At 45.1% G+C, this 25,343-nt stretch overlaps 1 protein-coding gene across 3 annotated transcripts in view; it reads left to right on the top strand.

Moving 5' to 3' along the window:
• bicd1a (bicaudal D homolog 1a) overlaps nt 1-25,343 on the top strand; it is a 53,279-nt gene that overhangs the window by 21,744 nt on the left and 6,192 nt on the right. For all 3 annotated transcript variants that reach the window (XM_035426498.1, XM_035426501.1, XM_035426500.1), the window contains exons 2-7: nt 5,739-5,951; nt 12,171-12,323; nt 12,756-13,214; nt 16,931-18,061; nt 18,676-18,827; nt 19,577-19,787. In XM_035426498.1, the coding sequence (XP_035282389.1) occupies nt 5,739-5,951; nt 12,171-12,323; nt 12,756-13,214; nt 16,931-18,061; nt 18,676-18,827; nt 19,577-19,787 (2,319 nt within the window). The remainder of the gene's footprint in view (nt 1-5,738; nt 5,952-12,170; nt 12,324-12,755; nt 13,215-16,930; nt 18,062-18,675; nt 18,828-19,576; nt 19,788-25,343) is intronic.

Genomic DNA, 25,343 nt, shown 5'->3' with positions numbered 1-25,343 from the left:
CTCTTTCTGACCTGGCCCTAATGCATGTGTTATTGACTAGAATGGGCAAGTGGCAGCCTCAGGACACAAATCAGAACTACATTTTCTGCAGATTGTATTATATCGGGGTCCCCCTTTTGTGAGGTCTCATCTGCCTCGGCTGAAGCGAGGCAAAGCCATCCGGTAAGATGGTAAATTGGATTGGTAGATTCACCGTTTGCTGCTTAAACATGCATTTACAATATTCTTCATCTTCTGCACATACATTTCAGACTGCAATCAGATTGAATCAAATTCTTCATTTCGCGGACGGAAGACAGACGAGCTGATTGCAATCCGGCTTGAAAGCAATATGTACGGCCAAGGTCCCAGAGAAAGGTTCCTGCTAATGGGCCTTTTTACCGCCGATGGTCTGCACAGTGCATCTTTGAGGACGACTCGAGCTCAAGAGCTCTCCTTACAGTCACTGTGCCACTGTGTCAGCTCTCCTTTGAATAGCAGGGCACAGATGGAGACGCCGGGCAATGCGGGCTGCCCCCTCCTGGCAGCGACGGGGCCCCGTTCTCCATCTGTTCAGAGCGCCGCGGCCCGCGCGCGGTGGCGGTTGTACATCGTGGCGTCCCCGTCACGTTCGCGGGGGCCCCAGCTGCACCCCAGAGCGGCCCCCCTGTACCCAAACAGTGCCAGCAGCTTCCATTAAAATTGTGGCTTTAAAGTGACTCGCACTGGCCCAGAATTAATTCAGGCTTTTATGCTGGGTCGCCTCCCTTCAGTAGCTAATTGCAAAAGCGCTCCATTTCCCCTGAGGGAGAGGAACCTGGGCCCTGTGACAAATGTAAACAAAGCAGGGTCACATGTGATTGCCTGTGCCAGTGCTGGTAAGGAAACATCACAGATTTGATTGAATCCCCAACCTCGTCTTTTATGTAATGTAATTATTTGCAAAGTGCTGCATATTCATTGGTTGCTATTCATATGTTAGTGGGACACTGGATTCCGTGTAAAAAAAACTGTTGTTAATGTCAGTGAATTGATATCCGTTAAGATGGAAGGTGGTACAAGGGCTTTTGCAATGGCAGACTCTGGGATATGAGCAAATAATAGTACACTATCCCTGGATGTGTTTTGACTGGGCCGTAGGCAGTATAAATTTTTAAAAAATATGGCATTGATCATTTCAAAAGCATTTGAAAACTGGTCTTAACTGAGCTTGGAATATTCCTCGAATACATTCATGAACTAGTTATATTAGTATATATTAATCGGATGAAGTGCATTGTACAAATAATAGCTAGCTAGCTCAGTAAAATTGAGGTTTTGACTGTGATTTTTTTTCTACAACTATTGTACTTTACTGGCAGTGTTTATCCATGTTTTGAACACCTTGCTGGTCGGATATTGCTAAATTGCTAAAGACCGCAAGAGGAAGCACATTTTTTATTAAGCTTCGAAATCATTAACTGAATAATGTGAAAGATTTGCTTAAAATCGCTTGTGGAGTATATCTTCAAAATTCCTTCCAAAGGCTCAGCCTAATAGCTAATTGAATCTTTTAAAATTGTAATGGGATTGTATTTGATGACACAAAATGAACCACATACCCATCTTCGAGATTCTAATTTGGGCCTGCTTCAAACACCCTTTGGCCAGAGAAGATAGCTAGCTGAATAGCACTGTAGTCTGTCTCCTCTTGGATACAGTATCCACACACCCACACACCCACCACTGACGCATTTCTAATAAGACTTGTGGGAGTCTGTACGCTGTAGAATGAATGTCCCGGTGCAATTAAGAGATGTAAATGATCCCTGAGACTGATTTAATTAACAGCATGCAAATTGTGCTTTTTTGGACTGTTAACCCACTTTTGATGTAGTTTGGTCATTTGTCCCACGTAAGCACAAGGCACTGAGTGAAAGAGTGCCCTCATCCCAGACTCTGCCCATTGTGTGCCTACCCCTTGCTGATGCCATGCTGTGAGTTCACGTCGCCATGGAGACGGCACTCTGGGGTCAACTTTTTCCGTGACTGTTTTAGCAATGCTGGAGAATAGAGGAACGATATCTAGAACCATACAGGACCAGCTGTTCATCTATCCGCTTGAAGTTCTTATCTAAATCACACACACACACACACACACGATTACCATGAGATAAAGCAGCTGGTGTCTTTTGCCTGGCTTTCAAGATAGAGGATAAAAACCCTGTTAAATTGTATGAATATCTTTTCAACAGTATTGTGTTGGTTTTGGTTTGCCAATTCCCAACAATTGGCAAACGGCTACAGAAAAACATCTGTAGGCTTACGCAAAGAATAAAGATAGTTAATAAGTTACCTCCAGGAGATCAAGAAGCAACTAATGGCATCAGTAACTTTATTGTGCTAAAACACATGCGCGGTGGGCGTGACAGGGTTAAGAACCAAGCAGCCAGAGTCACACAATAGCTCTCTCTGCTTGGGAGAGTCATTACTCTTTCCCCACAGAAACGTGTGTGCCACTGATATTCCCAAGTGGAGCAGAACAAATTTAACCGTGATAAATTACCTCTGCTACAAAATGTATCTCCGAGTCTCGGTTATAGCTCTCTCCTGGCACCCTTGTTAGTCATTTTGTTGACTTAATAAATTTAATTCATAATAAAGAGTGATAAAATTAGTTGTGCAGAAAGGAACCGGTTCAGTGAATCTCACATCACCCTTAAGCATTAATGGTACTTCATCTTCTGCAGCCTGCATTGCTCTGCTGTTATCCTGTGATACAGTGTGATAAACTCACAGGTCAGAGACACCTGACACTGCATCATTGTGCAGTGGGCATCAGAGGAACACCAAATGCTGCAGTTCTGCAGTCTCTGTGTTCTGAGGATATCATGAAGGCCTGGGCAGAGCACTACATTAACAAGAATCAACCCCAAATAGAAATTATCATATTGATATAATAGAGGCCTTGACATATAGAGGCCTTTTAATCAGGACTTTTATTGAAGCACTCCTTGCTATTCACCTGATTCCTACTCACCAGTTGTCTGGCATTAGGTGAATATGCCCTTCACGGCTCCATTGTAATCAGTGGTGTGTGTCTCTCCCTGCCATTGGGTTTGATTCATTGCATCACTTGCCGGTTTAATCTGGCCAGTTTTATACTCTGAAGGGTCAAAATCAGGAAGTGCGTTATTATCTTCTTTCCTGTTGGAGTGGAGGCCTTTGCTTCTGTCCACTAGTTTCTGATCCTCACAGCACACATCCTGCTCTGGATGAATATAGCAGGTCTTCAACTAAGGATGCACTTCTAGGGCACTGGAACCGGGCACCTGTGCAGTGTTGTCAGGAAAAGGATAAACGGTCCTGTGCCACACAAATTCTCTCAGTGCCATTGGCTGTTCTGACCTTACTGCTGCAGCTCAAAGTTGCCCTGCACCTCAAATTGATTTTTGCACTCCGTAATATCTCTTCCTTCTCTCCAGGTAAGCTGGGCATCGATTTTCTCATGTGATACGGGGTCTTACCTGATGCTTATTCCAGCTACATATCACGGTTAATAGCCAATGGCCCCTGAATTATTGGGCCCCTGAATGATTTCCACTGCTCTTCATAGTATTTGCGTGTGCATCCTTTTATTTATTTATCTTGTTTTGCGCACGGGAGGAGAATTTCCCAGCTGGCCTGACCAAAATACTGTCTGCCTAAACCAGAGCGTTAGCGCATTCTGATGCTCTCCCAATCTCTGTGTGTCATTACATTACATTACATTTTTTACTTTTGCACAGGTAGTCAACCTAAGCTAAACGTAGTCAGTTTGTTTTGAAAAAAACAACGCTGACCTTTGGTTATTCTTCCGTTTTGCCTCGCGCTTCATAGTAATGCAGAGGCCAATGATCCTGAAGCATGCACTTCTGTCTTCGCCTGGCCTTTGTGATGATGTCATTCCATTGGGCTTCCATGCTGACATCACCTCAGGCAGCTCTGATCATGAAATAAGACCAAGCTGAGCTGCCCCGATCACTAAAGCTCCCAGCAAATGCACCCCATCAATCACCCTTCTTTCAAAGTCACTCAAGTCTCCTCTTCCAGTCACGCTAGCCATAGTTACGGGCAACCTGGCTTTTCCAGCATTTGCACACATGACCAAACAAATACGCCTCTCAGGGTGCTATTTGCTTAATTAGTAAATGTGCTACACCTGTGTGTTGTCCTTGCATCTGCTTTACATAAACTTTTTGTATCGCCTGTATTATTTTTTCCACTACTTGTACATCAGCTTGAGCGTGATGTCATGCAGATCAGATTACCCTATCAAGAGGAATGGCAGTAAGATCAGGTTTAAGACTAACAATAAAATTTGAAAGCACCAGTTTTGTGTCCAAAGCTTCCAGTTCCGGTTTACCCCAAACGGAGTGCTTTTATGGAGGGCATTTTGGGAGATTGAAGCCCTCCCATTATGTGAACATAATCAATTACATAATTTTTTTTTAAGTCATCTGGAATCATGGCCTTCACATTGACAGGCTGACGTCTAGCCATAGTGGTGCTAAAGCCAGTAGTGGAGTCAACAGTGGCCATTATTAGGCAATATGCAGGCATATTGTTTCATAACATTATTATTGCTCACAGCATCTGCACCTCTCTCGGCATAATGATCCTAATGATTCACAATAATAATGCCTCTGACTTTATTATTATTATTTCTCCAATAAGTGATAAGTAATCGGCTAGTCTTGTCTTGGCGCCTAACATCTGCTCCAGTCATGGTGATGATGGTGGATGAGACAGATGGGAGGTGACGGGTGGGGGTGCGGCCAGTGATGTCACCGTGCTCGCTCAGGCAGAAGTGATCCTGATGAGAGAAATTGACTTGTTTGTGTGTGTGTGTGTGTGTGCGTGCGTGTGCGCGTGTGTGGGTGTGTGTGTGTGTGGAACTAGTAACTCAGGCATTTCTCAGCCATTTCCAGACAGTGCTGCTAATCAAGTGAGGTTTGTTTGATTATTTAAGGTGGTTGCAGTGTACCTCAATGTACCTGCAGTGTACCTTTCAAGTACATGAAGCTGAATTTTCAAATTCCATGAAAGGCTCTTTTATGTGGCAACTTTTCTGCAGTTTAGAGCGTAGTTAGTGTATTTTTATACATTGTAGAGTGTAGTCAGTGTATTTTATACAGTGTACAGTACAGTGTATAGTGTCTGTGACTGCAGATTTATTTAGCTGTCATTACTGAAGCTCTGTGCTTTTATCAGTTTGGCATTGTTGTGGTCATCACCAGGAGGGAATTCATTTGTCATGACAGGTCAGCTCAGAGTAGTGTGAAATCCCTTGTCAGGAAGACTGGAACACAGTTCCTATTGATTGAAGCAATAGGTTGAAATGTTATCTGACTTGTCCCCTCAGACAGACACTGCTGGTTTGGGCAAGTTACAAGTTTTCCCCGCTGCTCCCAGTGGTTTCAAATATATATATATACAGTATACTATTTTCCCCAGAATTTTTCTGGAAGACATTTGCTTGCATTAGATGACATTGTTTATTTTAGCAATAGACCCCTGGATTACTCACATAATTGTTTTACTCTGTATCCATATACACCTGGATATTTACTCAAGCCATTACAGTTGAGTAACTCGCTTTTTGATATAAATACACCTACTTAACCTCTCTCTCTCTCTCTCTCTCTCTCTCTCCCTCCCTCCCTCCCTCCCTCTCTCTCTCTCTCTCTCTCTCTCTCCCTCCCTCCCTCCCTCTCTCCCTCTCTCTCTCCCTCCCTCAGGCTTTCGGCCAGGCGTACTCAAACCAGCGCAAGGTGGCCGAGGATGGCGAGACCAACGAGGAGACGCTGCTGCAGGAGTCCGCCTCCAAGGAGGCGTACTACATGGGCCGTCTGCTGGAGCTGCAGGGCGAGCTCAAACTCAGCCGCTCCGTGGCGTCCAACACGCAGGCCGAGAACGAGCGGCTGAACGGGGTCCTGCAGGAGCTCAGAGAGGTAAACATCGACTGTTATTATTAATGATATCCAACGTGTTTGGACATGGTACCGAAGCACCTTTCTTAAGCACACAAAAATCCTTTTTCCATAGGGATTCAAAGTGCAGGGTTGGTAAGTGAACACACAACCACACAGAGAGGGCATGGACTCTGAGGGGCTATATGAGGGGTATGTCTGAAGAATAATAACCATAGATGAGGAGGAGTTGCAATGAGCATGTGTACATGTATGTGAGCATAGTTCATAGAGCATAACTGTCATCTCAGATAATATGGGCAGAATACAGAATACATACATTGGGGCTCCTATGTATTGTCCCACTGCAATTTAGTACCAGTCAGGTAGTGTAGGGATGGGATGGTCCTCCTTTGTCTTTTTATTCTCCGTGCAGGCCCCGTGTGCCCCCCCCCCTCCTTTCGGGTGTACTGCCCCGGATATGAGTAAGGGGGCAGAGCAGGTCATGCCACGCTCACACAGGGTTCATCCAGAGTGCCTGAGTGAGAGAGTCAGCAGCCACCCGGGGCGGGAGGTCAGGCTGGGGTCAGACGCTGCCAGCTCAGCCCTATTGTGGAGGGCAAATCCGGCGCTAAGCCGCAGGATGAGAGAAATGCCCTGAGCTCGGCACATGAGGGAGGGTACGCGTGCCCCGGACCCGCCCCACATCGCCGGCCCAGCCCCGCACCGCCTGGGCTCACTGCTCAGAGTGGAATCTCACTCGCTTTTTATGGGCGTCAGAGCAAACTGGGGCAGAACCAGCTCTGTACTGTATGTGCGGGGCTCTGCAGTGCTCCCATTTTAGGATCATCTGCCCCAGATGTGTGCTACCTGCAAAAATAATTTAGGAGCACGTCTAACAATTGGGATGCATTAGTGTGCTCCTAAATTTTTCAACTTAAGAGCACATGTGATCCTTAGAAAATATGTTAGTGTAGAATATCTGTCGTTCTTTCTTGTTTGCCAAACCACCGGTTTTAGTTTTTTAAAAATTCATCAGTACATTTATCATAAGGCATAAAACCACCTCTGTAGAAAGACCTACTTGTTCAGCATTGAATCTATGGGAAAATGATTTAGTTATATTGTGGACTGAAAAAGGCCTTCAGTCATACAGCATACTCAGCACTTAGCCTGTGCCAGGTTGTTAGGAATGCTGTGGGAGAGCTGTAATGAGAGGAAACACAGAGGATCATTATGCCCCTCTGCCCGTGTGGATGACATGCTGACGCACGTCAGCTGAGCCTGCTAGTGCTACTGCTGGTGGGCCTGCTCACTAGAGAGCTGTCGGCAGAATCAGCTGCATAACCGCAACGTATGCTTCAACTCTTCTGCTCCAACTATATACAGTAGGGAGGAAGTGGCCTGCTTACATCATATCACATCGCATAACAAGAAACAACCAGTTCCGTTTCAAATAATGTGCAGTACGGTGTATTTTCATTGTGCTAAACCCTTAGCCTTGGACTGCAGTTAAAGAACAAACAGTGGGCTTAATGTGAACAACTGTGTGCCACCGCGGTGGTAACACTGGAAAAGGGCCTAGTGAAAAATGGCTTTAATATAAGCTGATTCCAGTAGCGGAAAAGAGATAATATGAAGTCTGTTTCCAGTATTACCGTCTCATAGGGTATATTGAACCTGCCTGGTTCCAGTTCTGCAGTGGAAAAAAGGGTATACAGGTCCAATGTGGTTCCACTTCTACAGTGGGGAAGGAATGTAATGGGAGTCTGTTTCCAGAGTTACAGTACAAGGATATAATGAGCCTGCCTGGATCCAGCATTATAGTGTAAAAGGGATATAGTGAGCCAGCCTGGTTCTAGCCTTATGGTGTAAAAGGGGTATAGGGAGCTAGCCTGGTTACAATGTTACAGTGTGAAGGGGGTAGAGTGAGCCAGCCTGGTTACAGCATTACGGTGTAAGGGGCATAGTGAGCCAGCCTGGTTCCAGCAGGGAAGTGTATCAGAGAACCTCCTTCTTCAGTCGGTAGGTAATGGTCTGGATTTTGTACCTTGAGGGCTCACAGCACCCCTTGTTTCCTGTCACCTGTTTGTCTCATTGTGGCACATAACCTGTCAGTCACCTCCCCATCTTCCTCATGCCTCGTGCCCTCTTGACATTTCTGCTAATGAGCACGGACGGCCATTTTTAAATTACTGTGGGAAGGCAGATGCTGCCGCCACATGGGGCTTTGTTTGTCGTGTAGCGGCGCTGTATCTGATCCGCGCTTCCAACGGGAAGCTCTCATCAGCCAAAACTCATCACAAAGTAGCTACTGGTCCGTGTCCAGATAAGAGTTTTCTGCTTGTTATCGTCATCCTGTTGTGCTTAATGATCCAGACAGCCCTAGAACACAATGCTTTCAGTGTATATTCATTCCTATTGGGAAGGAGGTGAGAAACATGTTATCCGCCACATGGGATGCCACTGAATGCTCAAGAGCACTTCTAACAGATAACAGTCAATGGTTATGACTGCTTTCACTCAGCATGGTCTGCAGCAGTATTTCTCCCAATCTGGTCTTTTTATGCTAGAGATTTGAGTGGCTTGAGGGTGTGTGTAATTCTTGCGTTGCCGATGGAAAATACTTTCATTTATAGCACAAAAGATCAGCCAAACAAGTTACATTGACACTGTGTACTGTGGTCAAACATACAGCAAGCCTACTATGCAGTTTCAATTGTGCAGTTTGTGCAATCATTCTGGAATAGAACACTTTGTCCCTATTTTTATCGAGCTCATGTGCACTGTGACATACTGTTATCGATCCTCATGTACACGTACTATATTCTTCTGTGTAAATGCTGGTTAGCGGACACATGTGCCCGAGCTCACAGTAATGAACTCAGCCCATTAATAATAGATCTGCACTCTTTGCTTTGCATCAGTGAAGATGAGGCTAATTGATTAACATTTTCAACCTACTGCCATCTTTAGTTATATGGTGTTCTTTAACCTCATCTTTATATAAACACATCGAGTGCAGATCAGTAATTAATGTCCACTGATACACACACCGAAAGAGGATAATACATTGCTATAAAACATACAGAAATGAAGGAGAATGTAAACACGCTGGATTTGTAGCTACTTAGTTTTTTTACTGCGTATCAGACATGGAAATTTCAGATGTGTTTTCTGGTCTCAGAGGAGTCATGTCCCGCAGACTGAAATAGAGTCAGTGCTGACTCATCAGGTGCTGTGTTGCAGCGCAAGCAGTCCTGTGCATTTCCCAAATATTACGCGTGTGATGAAGAAAGGGAGGTAACACTTTTCATGAAAGGTCATAGATAGCACACGTGTAATACCCACATACACCTTCCCTAGCACTGCACAAGCATAATGTATGCTGCCAACTGACATACTCACTGTAATAGTGTGTGCTATGTCGCCTTCCATCAAATCTATATTTACCATGTCATGTAGAAAGAGGATGTCATGGTAATGTCAGTAATGGCTTGGAGTTACAGTGCACCCTATGACAGTTGACATAGTTGTTTATACATGTTTATTCAGTGCTTATACTTTATATGGGTTATGTTGTACCTACCAAAGTGTTTTGATATTCCTATATTGGACACTTCATAGAATGTAAAAGTGACATATTCAACTTGACAATCAAAATAAATATTACCCCTTCCACCTGTCCCAGCCCCCTAAAAATGGAAGCAAATTTTACTGAATTAGAAAGTCGAGCCCTGGGCAAAATGGAAATTTCATCCAAATGGAAGACCTCCACAAACATGAATAAATCTCCTGATTGCCACTCTCTGATGTAACTGCACTGATTGAGGTGATTGGTTCGTGATCCCCTGGCCTTAATGCACTGCTCATCTTTAATGACAGGCGTTACCAAGACTATGCAGGAGACAGCACGCTGTGGCAGTGACCACCATGGTCATTAATGTGTATTAGAAGTTCATTAAAAAATGTACTTGGTCTGTGTCAGCAGGCAACTGAATCTCTTGCTCCTGAAGTGGGCCAATCTGTTGACATCTAATTGCGCATTATCTTTTAGTCTATTGATTTCCTAATAAAAAGCTAAATTAAGTCTAATTTTATTAAATTAAATGTTGTTTGATAAATAGTGTGAACGCCCGTGTCACAAGATGGCTGCTAACCATCAGTTTTGTTCACAAAAAAACATGTTTTGCAGTTGCAGAAATGTTGCATAATGTTTCTTGATTATGGCAAAATTAGAAATAGCGGCCATAATCAACATACTGTATCACAGTTATGATCACATGATGAACAGAGAGCTATTTTGCTCGTTTGCCTGGCGGGTGAACATATGTGCAGAATCGAGGAGAAAAGTGGCTGCAGGGAGAGAAAGGGTAGAACAGAAGAAAGGAGGGAAATAAGAGAGAGGGGGGAAATGGAAAATGAGACAGGGTGAATTTGAAAAAAAGGAATGAAGAAGGATGAGGTGTGGGGTTTGGGGGCTTTGTGAGTTTGTCTCTCAGGCCTGTTCTCTGAGAATACACACGCACGCACACACACACACACACGCACGCACACACACACACACGCACACACACACACACACGCACACACACACACACACACACACACACACACACGCAAGTGTGCACACATGCACACACGCACGCACACACACACACACACACACACACACACAGAGCTCATGCACACTGGTGTCTGTCCCAGCACAGTCAGCCTCTCTGCTTCAGAAGTTTCTTGTCAGGGTCATGCATGGAGCTCACCCAGAGCAAGCAGCATCAGCACTTCAGCCACGCGTGCTGATTGGCTGGAGCCTGAGGAGACTCACTCAGCACCTTCACAGAGCGCTGGGCAGGCTGTGGGTGAGAGGCACAGCACTGTAGAGCAGCGGTTAACCAGCCGGGCTGGTAAGCTGAAGGCTGCAGGTTCACTTAAATCTTCTGCTTGACTGCTTAGGTAAATGTCCAGCTACATAAACATGTAGTCTGTAAAACATTATGTCATGTAAATCGCTGCTAGTAAGGATGCTGGTAAGGAGTAAGGAGCAAAGAATTTATGTTATGTTATGTTGTTACTGTGTTTTTGAAGGTGAGGTTGCAAATATATTTTTTAATATTTATTTTGATAATGATGACTACGCTACTGCAGACAAATACAACAATGCAATGTCAGGGAGACCTTGCTCAAGGCCTGGCAGGTTGCCAGGGTCTCTCACTCTGTTTTTCTGGGTTTGATATAAAAGGTAATTTGGCACTCAGACTGCATTTTAGCTGGTTCATTACCAGGAAGATGCCAAAAGAAACTAAGGGCTCTCACCAATAGTGTTAGCATTCACACCCACTGTACGTTTATTAAACTATAACACCATGTCAACTCAATCTCACAGTCCCTCAGTCCTACAAACCAATGGCGACCAAAAGCATGCTGCTTGTTGGGTGGAGACTCTCAGGCAGGACACAGCAAGTTTACCTCAGCAGGACTGGATCTCTGTCGAATGTGCGTGTACAGAGCACACCCTACAGAAGTGATGGTTTTTAGAGGGTTGTTAAAGGAAGGAGTATCTGTAGATACATATTACAGAAATTAATACACCTAGCTGCTGTATTTATTTCTTGAGTTTCAGCACCTACAGAAAAGATAACGATGCAAAACAGATACTATATTCATCAACATTAGCACGTATAGGGCTGCAGTTGTACTGGGGTGACTACATTAAATTTTAATAATCCAAACATTTTAATTTTAATACAATTTAAATTTAATAAATTAAATTTAAATTTTTAATTAAAGTTGGTTAATTTCTGATTTGTGTGACTTTTTTTTCACCATGGAGTTTCCTGACTCTCCATTGACATTGGATTGTTCAGGTGGTGTTGCATTCATGAATTTAAAACCTGACAGAATGCAGATGACAAGCGGGACTTGTGTACTCTCTGCACTGCATGGGCTGTATAAATCACGCTTTCTTTGGTGGCTTAACTGTATCAGTGCTCTTTGCAGAAGTATTGTGCTTAGGCCATCATCATCCTCACATACCAGGAGTGGCAATCATCACAAATATGATATGATTATGAATGCATGTCAACCAGAGACCAGTTTCCTTGAGTCAGTAAAACTGAGCAGGTTTGCTAAAATAGATACAAAGGTTTAAAGGTCTCTTCAGATAAAGGTTGCTGCAGATTATGCCCTGGCATATACAGTGTGGTGAATTAATCTCTCTCTCTATCTCTCTCTCTCGCTCGCTCTTTCTCTCTCTCTCAGACTAATGAAGTTCTGGAGTTGCAGAGGAGCAGGATGAAGGAGGAAATCAGGGAGTATAAGTTTCGGGAAACTCGGCTGCTGCAGGACTACACTGAGCTGGAGGAGGAGAACATCACTCTGCAGAAGCTGGTGTCTACACTCAAGCAGAACCAGGTGTGTCCCAGCTCACGCCTGCCTCTACTTATACTCACACTCAGCTCATACACACAGTAAGATTACTACTGCCAAACCAACTCTAGCAGTGTTAAATCAGCTCTAACAGAGTTCGATAGGGACAATATGTACTCTTTCAGTTACATTAAAAGTTAAAAGTACCATATCAGAGTAGACTTTATATAAGTAAGCCTATAAATAAGATCTAAACCTGAGGATGATGTGAAAACCTGTATTTTATCATTTGCAATAATTAGCATCCTCTCTTCCCTCCTCCCTCCCTTTCTCTGCTCCCTCCCTTTAATCATCCTCCCACCTTTCCAATTCCTGGTCTGTTTCCCTCCCTCTGTCCCCACTCTTTCTCTCTCCGTGCCCCCATCTTTCCCTCCCTCCCTCCCTCCCTCCCTCCGCCCTTCCCCTGCCCCACCCCAGGTGGAGTATGAGGGCCTGAAGCACGAGATCAAGGTGCTGGAGGAGGAGACGGTGCTGCTGAACAGCCAGCTGGAGGACGCGCTGAGGCTGAAGGAGATCTCGGAGACGCAGCTGGAGGAGGCGCTGGACACGCTGAAGAACGAGCGGGAGCAGAAGAACAACCTGCGCAAGGAGCTGGCGCACTACCTCAGCCTGAGCGACAGCGTGTACGGGGCCGGGGCCCACCTCGCCCTGGACGGCCTCAAGTTCGCCGAGGAGGCCGGCAGCAACGGCACCACGGCCGCCAACTCGCCCAGCAACGAGGACGGCAACAAGTGCAACGGCCACGTCCCGCTGGCCAAGATGAACGGGGACTACCGCCCCGCCGGCAGGAAGGGGGAGGCGCTGCACCCCGTCTCCGACCTCTTCAGCGAGCTCAACCTCTCCGAGATGCAGAAGCTCAAGCAGCAGCTCCTACAGGTGAGTCGCGGCGAGTGGGGGTCAAAGGTTAGGGCTGTCAGTGCTCCAGAGGTCAGTGGTTGTAATAATGCACTGCAGTGCGTTTGCCATTCTAATGGCAGGATAGCATAGGCAGCCAGTAATGATTTGCCATCCCTGCCCCCCCTACTTCCAAGTCCCATCCCCCCATCATTCCCAGTACCAATTTACTACCTGCAAATCAATGTGGCTGACTTAGGAAGACAAAACTAACTGCACCAATGCATTAACAGCCCACAATCGACCCTGATGTCTGCAGCTCATTTAATTAGATAGGATAGAGTCATCCACGCGTCCACTCCGTTATAGTGTACAGTGCATCCCTGACGCTAGCAGGTTAGCAATCCTCATTAATCAGTTAGGAGCAGAAAAATACACACTGTGCTACATCAAGTGGAGAGGATAATGGGATTACACATCTCCCACCATTAAGATTGAATATGAAAATTCATTTTCAATTGAGTTGTGATCTTTGCATTGTGACCACATACAATTTGAGGGCGGGTTCAGTGGACAGTCCAATAGACTACTGGTGGATTAATTTCCTGGCTCACCAAGCTGAGTAATTGGGATGTACAGACAAAGTTGCATGGCAACAGCAGGGGTTGTGCAAAATGCACGACTTACTATAATGCAATTCACAGGTTTTTGTTTTTTTTTAACCCTGCAGAAATCACCAATTGATCTACATATTGCTGGCTTGACCTTTGTTACCTGCATGAAATATATGATATTTGATAATGTATGTTCAGGGTGTTAATAGTACTGCACAATAAGAGTAATCCTAAAAAAGACCTTTACACAACATTATGATAAATTTGGACTTAAGTACAAAACAAACTAATGTTCCCACACTTCTGGGACATGGTGGCATACTATGAGTTATTGTAGCAGTTAGGGGTGAGTTATGACTTGGGTTTGGCTTGGAATGGTAACACCCCTATAATAAAAATGAGACATGCTCTTTGCAGCTGAACAACAGAAAAATATGGAAGTGAGCTACTGCTACCTGCTACTACCACAGAGACAGATAAATCACAACAGTTTTAGTACAGCTGTTGAAAGATTGCCCGACAACTTGCTATCAAGTCACCTTCAACTGTCATCATTGTAATATTACAGGCTGTTAACCATTGGACTTCTTGTCAGCTTCACCTGACAAGAAGCACTGAAATGCTACAGTGGAGCTAGCTAGCTGATTTGCTGCAAGTTAAAAAAAAAAGTTACATTCACTCTATAGCATTAAACTTGGCTAATGTTAGTCAACTGACTATTAGTGAAGAAGATTCTCCATCAGTCCGTCTTCTACAGATTGATAAAGAATCCCCCCTTTGTCCTTTATTTTTATTTTATTTTTGAATGGAAATTAATAATAGCTTAGCTTCCTAGCAAATACCCCAGAAGCTGGTTTGATGGGATTTACTGTAAGGCCACCGGGCAGAAGTGCAGTGCCAAAGGCTGGCATTGTGGATTTAATTTACCGTTCTCTATTTCACGCCTCTGTGGGAAAGCAGGACCCAGTGTGGCCCAGGGTCCGGTAGGCCCTTCTACTGCCCTGTCTGAAGGAAAGGAGTGCTGTTCTAACATATGCCTGCCCTATAAACAGTCTCAGCTGTCACCTTTGCACGCCATATTTCTCGTTACCATCTAATTTATTTGCCACCTGTACACATAGAGTATTCCTCTCATTTGCTGAGAGAACATGAGCGTGTGTACTGTGCTGTCCACAGGTAGCCTGACTGGCAGGTTGGTGTCAGTGAGCATGGAGGCCAAGGAGTCTGGGGGATATTGGGTGGGCAGAGGGGGAGGGGTTAAGGAGGCCACACGACGGGGGGCAGTGAACATACAGTAAATAGACATGGTGTCGCTGTCAGCACAGGGGATTTTTCATCTGGACGTCCATGCCCTTTAAAAGGCCAGGCTGCACAAACCAGATAATCTACTCAACTCTGCAGTGTGTCTATGCAGCTGCATATTGAAATCAGTAATGTTTGATGAGTGATTTTTTTTGTGTTGTCATTGAAATTGCTATGGTAAAATGTAACTGATTTCAGCTGTCCAAAATCAGATTTCCTAAGGCCACAGTGTTTGGTCCACTGTGACTACATCTCCTTTATGAATCCCTTGCTATGCATTCCAGTCTTAGGACACCTTTGCTTTTAAAGCTTACCTGATGCAGAAAAGCCAGACTCATAAAACAGAGTTGATTTGCAGTAGGTGTCCTTGTCCAGGGCATCTTTCATTTTCAACAGCCATCCGATTATTCACTGCACAGTGAAGTATTGTACTGAGGAAATTCAGCTTAAAGTTGACAGAATCTTGCCCAACTGTACAAAAGCTGTGACCCCCCTGAGAGTCAAAGCCTTCTATACACAGGTCCAGGTCCCTGACCATAAGGCTATACTGCAGTTTCAAGTCTCCTCTACCTCGTTCCCTCTAAGTTATGGCTACTGTTTGGTGTGAGAGTGCTGAATTATTCAGGGTGTGGGATATCTTGCTTGCTGAAGCACATATAGTCCTCCTCTATGACTTCTGCGCACTGTCCCTTACCTTCTTCCTCTCTCCTTCCCTCGCTTATACTCTATTCCTCTCTCATTCCCTCTTAGTCCCTCTTCTTTCTTTCTAAAATACTCCCTTTGTCTTAGATTCCACAACCAATTCTTTGCATCCTTCTTTTCTCTTTCTAATATTCTCTCTCCCTCCCTTGCCAACTGTATACCCACTCTTTGCTGGCTCCTGAAGTCTATTGTAGATTTCTGCATTATTTATTAGGCAGGCTAAGTGAAGCGAGGTCTTGCTCTTTAAGTGGCAGCTTTTCCTTGCTCTCACTCAGAGGAGGTGATGTGACACGATAGTGATGTAAACAGGAATTGCAGCTCATGGCTACAGCTGCACCAAGACCTAGAGCCTGAAAGCCCTAAGCATTTCTGAAACTCTAAATTAATCTCTCTCTCTCTCTCTCTCTCTCACACACACACACACACACACACACACACACACACACACACATACTGTATTTGTATTGTAAACAGTTTGGCTATGGTGTACATCCATTTAAGGGCATGGCTTACAGAGGGTCCTGTGGAGTCTAATTTCCCACAATGCACTAGAGACAGGAAACACTCAGATGTCTGTCTCTATTAGTGATTTGTTTATAGACCACTGCTGCAGTGCTCATGTGAGAAATCTGAGCCCTCTCATACTCCTCTGGAGGTCTCTGATTCCTTCTTCTGTGGACGATGCATATTTATACCCTTATCGACGCACTGTGAAATTAAAGGGACAGGACACCTTTATTACTGAACTATGTTTAGTCATTTGTACTGCTACTCTGCCTCTTTTTGGGAACTTTGTGTATTTATTGATTTATCCTTTTGTTATTCCTGGGTGTGTTCCAGAGGGGGAATTCATGGGGTTTCACAATCTGAGAACATGGCTTTCTAGATGTCAGACACCTTAAACACAATATCTGATCAAAAACCAATTCAACCGCATTTGAGTAAAGTAATGAGAATGTCTTCCTGGATGTGGTGCTGGAATTGTTAGGAATCAGACTAGATGCATTACCCCTAAGTGTGACAGTGCCTGAAATTGTTGTGAGGGATGCAAATGGAGAGTGGGTGTCTGGGATTGCAGGAAGTGATGTGAGATGCTGACTCAGTGATTGACCCCTTGGTGGTGCTGCTCCGCCCGCACAGGTGGAGCGGGAGAAGGCCGCGCTGCTGACGACCCTCCAGGAGTCCCAGACGCAGCTGGAGCACACGCAGGGAGCCCTGACGGAGCAGCACGAGCGCGTGCACCGCCTGACCGAGCGCATGAACGCCATGAAGCGCTCGCAGTGCGACAAGGACGCCCACATGGAGCTGGAGCTGGAGGCGGAGCCCGAGAAGGGGGACTCCTCCCCCAACAGCCACGACTACGAGGTGGACATCCACGGGCTGGAGATCCTGCAGTGCAAGTACAAGGTGGCGGTGATGGAGGTGATCGACCTGAAGGCGGAGCTCAAGGCCCTGAAGGAGACGTACAACCAGAGCGTGGACAGCCGCGTGGAGGAGAAGAGCCACAGCGAGAGCCGGCTGCAGGCCCTGGCCGATCAGCTGGGCCAGCTGGAGAGGAGCTGCAGGGAGGGGCGGGAGCGGATCAGCGGGCTGGAGGCGGAGCTGCGCGCCGTGTCGGGCGTGGCCAGCGAGAGCCACAGCATGCTGAACGCGGCGCAGGACGAGCTGGTGACCTTCAGCGAGGAGCTGGCCCAGCTCTACCACCACGTCTGCCTCTGCAACAACGAGACGCCCAACCGCGTGATGCTGGACTACTACCGGCAGGGCCGCGCGGCCCGCAGCGGCAGCCTGAAGGGCTCGGAGGACCCGCGCGCCCTGCTCTCGCCCCGCCTGGCCCGCAGGCTCAACGCCGCCGCGCCCTCCGAGCCCCGGAGTCCCAGCGACTCCCCGACCAAGGAGCCGCCCCCGGATCCGGGCAAGGAGAGCCCCGCCCGCACACCCTCGGGGTCGCCCTTCGCCGGCGGCTCGCCCTCCCCCTCGTCCTCCTCATCCTCCCCGCCCATCTCGGAGCCGGCCGCGGACCTGCGCAAGGAGCCCATGAACATCTACAACCTGAACGCCATCATCCGGGACCAGGTCAAGCACCTGCAGCGGGCCGTGGACCGCTCCCTGCAGCTCTCCCGCCAGAGGGCGGCCGCCCGCGAGCTCGCCCCCATGCTGGACAAGGACAAGGAGGCCTGCCTGGAGGAGATCCTCAAGCTCAAGTCCCTGCTCAGCACCAAGAGGGAGCAGATCGCCACGCTGCGGCTCGTCCTCAAGGCCAACAAGCAGGTGAGTGCTGGGTCACCGCTCACACAGCGCCGGAGGTGGAAAGACCAGGGGTCAGAAAGTCCTGCTGTGTGTTTCTTCCACCAGCCAGCTGATTTCACTCATTATTTCTGTAAATTTCAGGCAATTTTGAAATTATCCATCAGTTGTGGCGGTCATTTTGCTGTGATTCTTTATTCATTCTTAAATATTTCCATGTGTCACATGTCACGTTGTTAAAGAAAGATAAGTTAACTTTCATGTGTCAATTTCTAGTCAACCACTAGCCTAGTAATTCAATGTTTTATGATCTAATATACCTTTAATTCTGATCTAGGACACCTGTAATTACATCTATTCTGATTTGGGACAGTTGTAATTAGACCATTCTAATCTGGGACACCTGTACTCAGATCCATTCTGATGAGGCACTGGTAATTAGATCCATTGTGATCTAAGACACCTGTAATTGTATTGTTTTAGATGTGGTATAGCTGTAAGTAGATCAGTTTGGATCTCTTACACCTGTGATATGAACTATACTAATCTGGTACCCCCCTAATTAGATTCATACTGACCTGATACGCCTGTAATTGAATCTGCAATGATCTTGCACATCTGCCGGTTTCTCCCTGCAGACGGCCGAAATCGCCCTGGCCAACCTGAAGAGCAAATATGAGAACGAGAAGTCGATGGTAACCGAGACGATGATGAAGCTGAGGAACGAGCTGAAGGCGCTGAAGGAGGACGCCGCGACCTTCTCCTCCCTCAGAGCCATGTTCGCCACCAGGTTAGAGGGGCGTGGCCCGTCCGGGAAAAGTCTTCTGAGAAAGCCGGAAGGAAGGATTTCGTCAACCGCGATACTTATACGGGCCTTAGAGATTTATGTTGGGGGGCTTGGCTACTGGATGGTGTAACCAGCCGAAAAGCACTAGCAGGGATGCACCCCACAGGCCTGAATCGAATCCTGACTATGCCCACTGTAGCAATGCACACAGAGGAATGTATTAGTCACCCAGAGAGGAATGCTGTCAGCAGCCTGTTCCCTTCCTTATTGTACCATAGTGACTCTTCTGTTTCGCCAGCTGCCTGCCATCCTCCCTGCACTGATCACATGATTAGATTAGAGTTTTTATTTGCCGTGAGCAGCAAGCACAAGTGTTTTGTACATTGTACATTGTAATTCTTACTCCTACCCATCTCGCCAACAACCAACACAAAATAAAAATATATAAAATATCAGTCTTAAGATTATAATATGAGTATAAATTTCACAATAATAAAAAAGCGCTAGTTCATAACGTTAGTTAGCTGCATTGAAGTGATGGCACAGCTCAGCTGTTGGATTATGGAGTGAAAAGAAGCAGCAGCTGGGTTAGGACTTTCGAAGATTACAAATTATTTGAGAACAAAGTTAATAACTACTCAAGAGTTCCTGTCGTCTGAATTTCTCTGAGCTGAAATTACGCTACGTCAGTGACCCTGAGCTGTGATGTCATAGCGTCCCCTCACATGCCGCTCTCCGCCTCCCCCCCCCAGGTGTGACGAGTACGTGACGCAGCTGGATGAGATGCAGAGGCAGCTGGCGGCGGCGGAGGACGAGAAGAAGACGCTCAACTCGCTGCTGCGCATGGCCATCCAGCAGAAGCTGGCGCTGACGCAGCGGCTGGAGGACCTGGAGTTCGACCACGAGCAGTCGCACCGCGGCCGCGCCAGCAAGGTGCCCAAGATCAAGACTGGCCCTCCCAAAGTAAGTCCAGCGCCGCCGCCCGGCGCGTGCCCCGCTGCAGGCCTCCTCACCTCCCCCCTGACCCCCTCCTACCCCTCCTTCACCCCCCCGGCGCTGGGCAGTCCATCCCCACTGGAGACCCCCCTCTCCACGTCTGCCTGGACACCCCCCTCCCAGCCCCTGCTGCTCGGCCACCCGCAGTGGTCCCTGGGCGTGCAGACCTTTATCGTAGACCCCCACACCTTCAGCTCCGACTTCTGCTCCCTGGCCCGCGCCGGCGACCTCGGCCACCCCTCCTCCTTGGACTCGCGCTCTCCTCTCGCCTGCTCTCCCGGCTCCGCCCCCGCCTTGCCCTACCGCTCGCCCGTCTCGGGGGTGCGGCGCTCGATGCCCATCACGTCCAGAACTGGCCTCCGGGCGGCCGCGTCGCGCTCCGCCATGATAGTTACCCCTCCCGGCACTCCGACCGGCCAGCACTTCCCCCGCGCCTACAGATCCCATCATGCCTGGCACTGACACTCAGCAGGGGAGCTTGGGTGGGGTGACACAGAGAGGAGGGCAGACTGGTTTCCTGTTTCCTGTGCCCAAAGCCCTGCCTGTGAGTTTGAATGTGCAGTGACTTTCCTCAGGTATTTATGATGAGACAGAGCACAAAGCAGCCCAGCCATCGTGTAGCACTGCTGATCAGTCTGAGGGGTAGATTTCCCTCTCGTGTAGCATGAGTGTCTTTGAGTTTTTCACTTCGTTTCTGCCTCAAGTGATCGGTGACAGAAACAGAATTTGTGTTCGGACTATTACTTTGCTAAGGATTCCACTGTAACTGCCTGAATACATGTAGACCGGAAGTCTAATTATGTTGTTTAATTTAGCTCAGAAATGATTGCAACTTTTGGATAGTAAAATTTTGAAGATATGTATTGTTTCAGGAAATAAAAGGACACTAGTGCTCCACCACGTGGAGGTTAGGGTTTATAATGGTTAAAACCCTTTTGGGAGCTGAACAAAGTGGTTGAGCTTCTTTTTACATCCAAATGTAGTTTTTGTATTCATTTCTGCATATAAATTTCTTCTTTGTTTATTTATTTTCTGGCTTTTGAGCTTCCAGTTAAAGGGTATATGTAATAAGTAGCAGTTTTTAAAACCTGGAGACATAGGACTGTCCACTGTTTATTTACTACCAGAAGATAAACCAACCTCTAGTCCTTTTCTCTATACCTTTTAAAGTCTTTTTTATCTGTGATTTTAATAGAAAGCTTAGGTTTAGGAAACAGTCAGTCTTAACTAACAGCTTTAGCTATTCCCTAAATTTGATTTGCTGATTTAAAAAAAAAAAAATACTTATTGTCAAACATGTATGTCTGAGGTATAGGAAGAGGCCATTTTCAATGGAGGACAAAAATCTGTTTATTGTTATTGCTAGCTTTATAATTAGTATTTCATTGTTTCTCTTTCTTGTTGTTATTTTTAACGTTAATAATTAACCCTATGTAATCAAAGTCTAATTCAGCATTGTCTTTCAATAGGATAAACAGATGTTTGGTAGTTTTTTACATGTGGAGTTTTAGCGCTACCTAGTGGCTGACTCCTACAGGCATTCACTGGCTCATAAAGAGTGTTTATGCTGGAATGTTCAAATGTTTAGGACTCTGACTCTCTTAGTCATGGGAATAACATTTTGTCTTCTTTGGTAACAAAACGCTTACATCATGTCAGACTTTCACTTCACAAACTCAGGTTGGGGGGGGGGGGGTACAGGGAGTCATATAATGTAGTCTCTGTGGCACTTTCCAAGTTAAGCATAAAATTCTGTGAGTTTTCTCACTTTCTTTGTTTGTTGTTGTTGCGAAATTCATGATGGTGTCTAAGAGTCTTAAAACGATCTGTTATTGATTATTTTCTGTACATGTCAAAAAAGGACTATTGCTATTGCTTTTGGATTTAAAATCCCTGTATCTGACATGTACCACAATAGGCCAAGGGGGACCTGGGGGACAAACCTAGAAAATCCTTGGAATAATGTATAACATTATTATACAGTAGTTAATTCAGCTCATTGGATTAGTAAACCAGTATTCTTCAGTGTATACTCATAGCATTCAGAGTTCTAAAACTCGATTACTAATTCATTTCAAACTAGCTTGAGAATTGGCTTTTTTTTTGCAGTTTATTTGTAAATAACTTTGTACTTGCTCACCAAATGATAATCATTATGAGCTACATGACTTTTGGGTTTCACACATTACAGATGAAGACTCATTTCCAGGTTTTGGCTCAGTGTTTAACCATAAAGTGCTGAGAGGAACAGAAATGCAAGCGAGGTACCGATTTGATCAAATTAGTGTCAAGGAAAAGCTATTACATTTGAGATATGCTTCTGTTGTGTCCTGCTGAGTTCGATCCAGGAGACCGCAGCTGCCTGAAATCTGTTTTCTCAAGATGTCCGCAGAAGTAGAGCTGACGCAGACCATAAACACAGAGGATGTGCCTGCTATCCGAAGCATAGGTTCATAGGCCACTGTGAATTCTATGGCATGTAATCATGCCATAAAAAGTGAAACACTTCTTATTCACAGGCACTGTTTACTACTGTTTATTAATTATTGCTCATGCATTTGATGAGATTGTTATTCGGACATCTTTGGCTATGTCAGTAATATTTCAGATTTGTGAAGTGAAAATCATTTGTTAATGTTAAATTGTAGTACTCTTACTGTAATTCCATCCATATCCCTACCCTCCATGGTTTTCCCATGACTTTTAAGGGATGTCTGCAGCTCATTACGTGCTTTACTGAGAAGGGTATAAAGACACTGAGCACAATATACAGAAACTGTCGCAATCAAATGTGGCATATTCCACACTGTCTTTCAAAAGGACTTCAGTGGCTGTTGAAATGACATAACCTTAGAAAGGTGAACTGCTATTTCACGCTGTCTCCTATAGCCTATTTAATTTTCAGCCTTGTTTATACTTTGCAATAAAACCTATTGCTGCACCCAATCACAACTCACAGTTCCCCTCTCCCATATGTTGCTGGAAACCTCATATTCATGCATCAGTATGAAACATGTACTGTATTAATTATGATAATCACTAAGTCAATAAGCGTTGTATGATGGCACTTGTGTTCCTTCAAAATGCAGCTTTGCTGTACTGTAATGTTGAACTGCAAAGAATAGTTTACATGTTTCTTTTCTACTGATAAGATACAAAGATATTTGACAAGTAATATATTTTAACAAATTTCTCCATTTAGAAAAATGAAAAATAATGAGAGAACTCTTTGTGAGCTGTAAGTTGGTCTTAGAGAGACAGAGTGAAAGAGAGAGAGCAACAGAGAGTGCAAGAGAGACAGAGAGAGAGTGAGAGAGGGAGGCACAGATGTCTTATTTTTATTGGCTGTTAGGCTGTTATTGGCTATTAGCAGTCCAAGCTGGCTCATTAAATCATACACTGACTAGGAATCGATGAAACTTTCGAGAATTGTGTAGTTCCACTCACATTTTACAAGGAACACACTGCACAATGCAAGTGTAGTGTGGTTCTCACTGTGTCACATTCCAAAACTTTTGCTAAATAATATCGAGTATTTTGTGCACTGAGGAGACTAAAGGAAGGGCCCCTGTTGGTGGTACTGTCTGCGTTCTGTGGCAGTTACCAGAGGTGACAAGGCTGTGGTTTTTCTGGCTTCTCGGTGCTTCATGTGGGTTTTCGGGTTAATGTCAAGACTGGGCTGCTGCAGGTTAGCACAGGAAGGAAACCAGTGTGACCTCCTCTCTGTGATCTCCTCTCTGTGAGCTCTTGTTTGAGAACTCCTACCTGTGAGCTCCTCTTCTGCTCTCTGTGATGTCAGTGACATGTTTATACAGTAGACGTTGAGCCCACTCACATACATGTACACACTCGTGTGCACACACGGAATCTACACACCCATGCCATACATGCATTACTCAATTCTACATATGCACACTGTATTGCTCTCACGCATGCACATCTATATTCAAATCAGTCCACCATCTAAAAATTTCACAAATGCCCCTCCTGCATTTGACAGTGACTACATATCACCACTAGATGGCAGTAGTCACTCAACATTAAGCTTGATGGGTCTCAGCTGTGAAGTGCAATATGCCTAACCTGATTTTACTATCATTTTCAAATTTCATCTGAGTTTAAACAGTGTAATTCATTTGCTACTGGATGTGGCTTCAACAGGCCAAATTGGAGGCTCCAGATTACAGAAGCTGTTAAAACTATACCCCAGCTCAGTATTGTCACAATGTTGAAAAATTACATGTATTTGGCCAAATTCAGGAGAATTTCCAGTATTATGGGTAAGAAGTGAATGTTTGTGTATGTGTCTGCATGTATGTGTTCATACTGTGTGTGGGGAAATGTATTTGTCCTCTCATGTAGAACTATGACTGTACTGAATATATTAGTGATATTTGTAAATCCTTGTGGTGATGTCTTTATGTTTCCTGTATGTGACAAGCGTATGCTAACATTGATGTCGGCCTTCATTGGATGGAGTGAGGAATGTCTTGTCAGTTGGGTTAGATTGACATATTAACTGATAATTTACTTGCCTTTGTTTTTATTTTCAACCTTTCGAGTTTATATATTGCCATTATTGGTATCTAAACGGATCTAAACCAAAGAGCCTTTTAACTTTCATTTGACATCATTCATGTTACGTTAACACAAAGGTTTATCATGCACACAAACTGAAAAGAATGTATTATTGTTAATATGAATATAGAAGGGATATCAGAAGTATGGGTGCTATGTGTGGATTGTATTTCTCTTTTTGTCCATATTTTTTATCTCTCTCTCTCTGTCGGTCTTATGTGCATGAAAAGGCCACAGTAGGTATATAGACCGTATTTCTATTTAATTATGTCATTATTGTATCATATATGATTATTGTCTTCAGTCATTTCAAATGCAAAGTTTAGATCATGTTGCAATAAGAATGATATTAATAAATTATAATTTACTAATAATGATTTAGTGTTTTATCAGTCTACTCTAGGCCTTTTTAGTACTAATTCCACATTTTTGTGGAACTGCATAGCAGTATGCTTTGCCTGCATTTTGAGTATTCAGCCTTAGGGGAATCACACTGGCAGGTGTGGAGGGATAATTACAGCATTTCAACTGAAAATTCCACCCCCTTCTCCTGTTAAATTCCTGTTAGATCTTGGAGCAAAAAATGCAAAAAGACAGACAGCCTCATTGTGTTTTGTCCACACACTCTTTTTATGCATTCAGATGATAACTGTCCATCACCACTCGGATTCTCTGCTGACTCGTGATCACTTTTAAAACTTATGGCAGTGTTTTGAATGCCCCACTGCCCAGATTATTGAGCTCAGTGGGGTCTACCCTCTCTGAAGGAGACAGTGGGCCTCATTCATGAAACACGTTTATGATCACATTTGGCCATAAACTGCGGGTAAGAACGTTTCCAAGAAAATTTCCTCATTCGTCATTTTTTTCTTATCTGTATTTTTTCACAGCTCTTTCTTTGTGCAAATCACATGAACAGGATTGCGCACAAAATTTGCATACAGC

This window comes from Anguilla anguilla, chromosome 7 (genome assembly GCF_013347855.1).
Source record: "Anguilla anguilla isolate fAngAng1 chromosome 7, fAngAng1.pri, whole genome shotgun sequence".
Lineage (NCBI taxonomy): Eukaryota > Metazoa > Chordata > Actinopteri > Anguilliformes > Anguillidae > Anguilla > Anguilla anguilla.
This window is presented reverse-complemented; position numbering and strand designations above follow the sequence as displayed.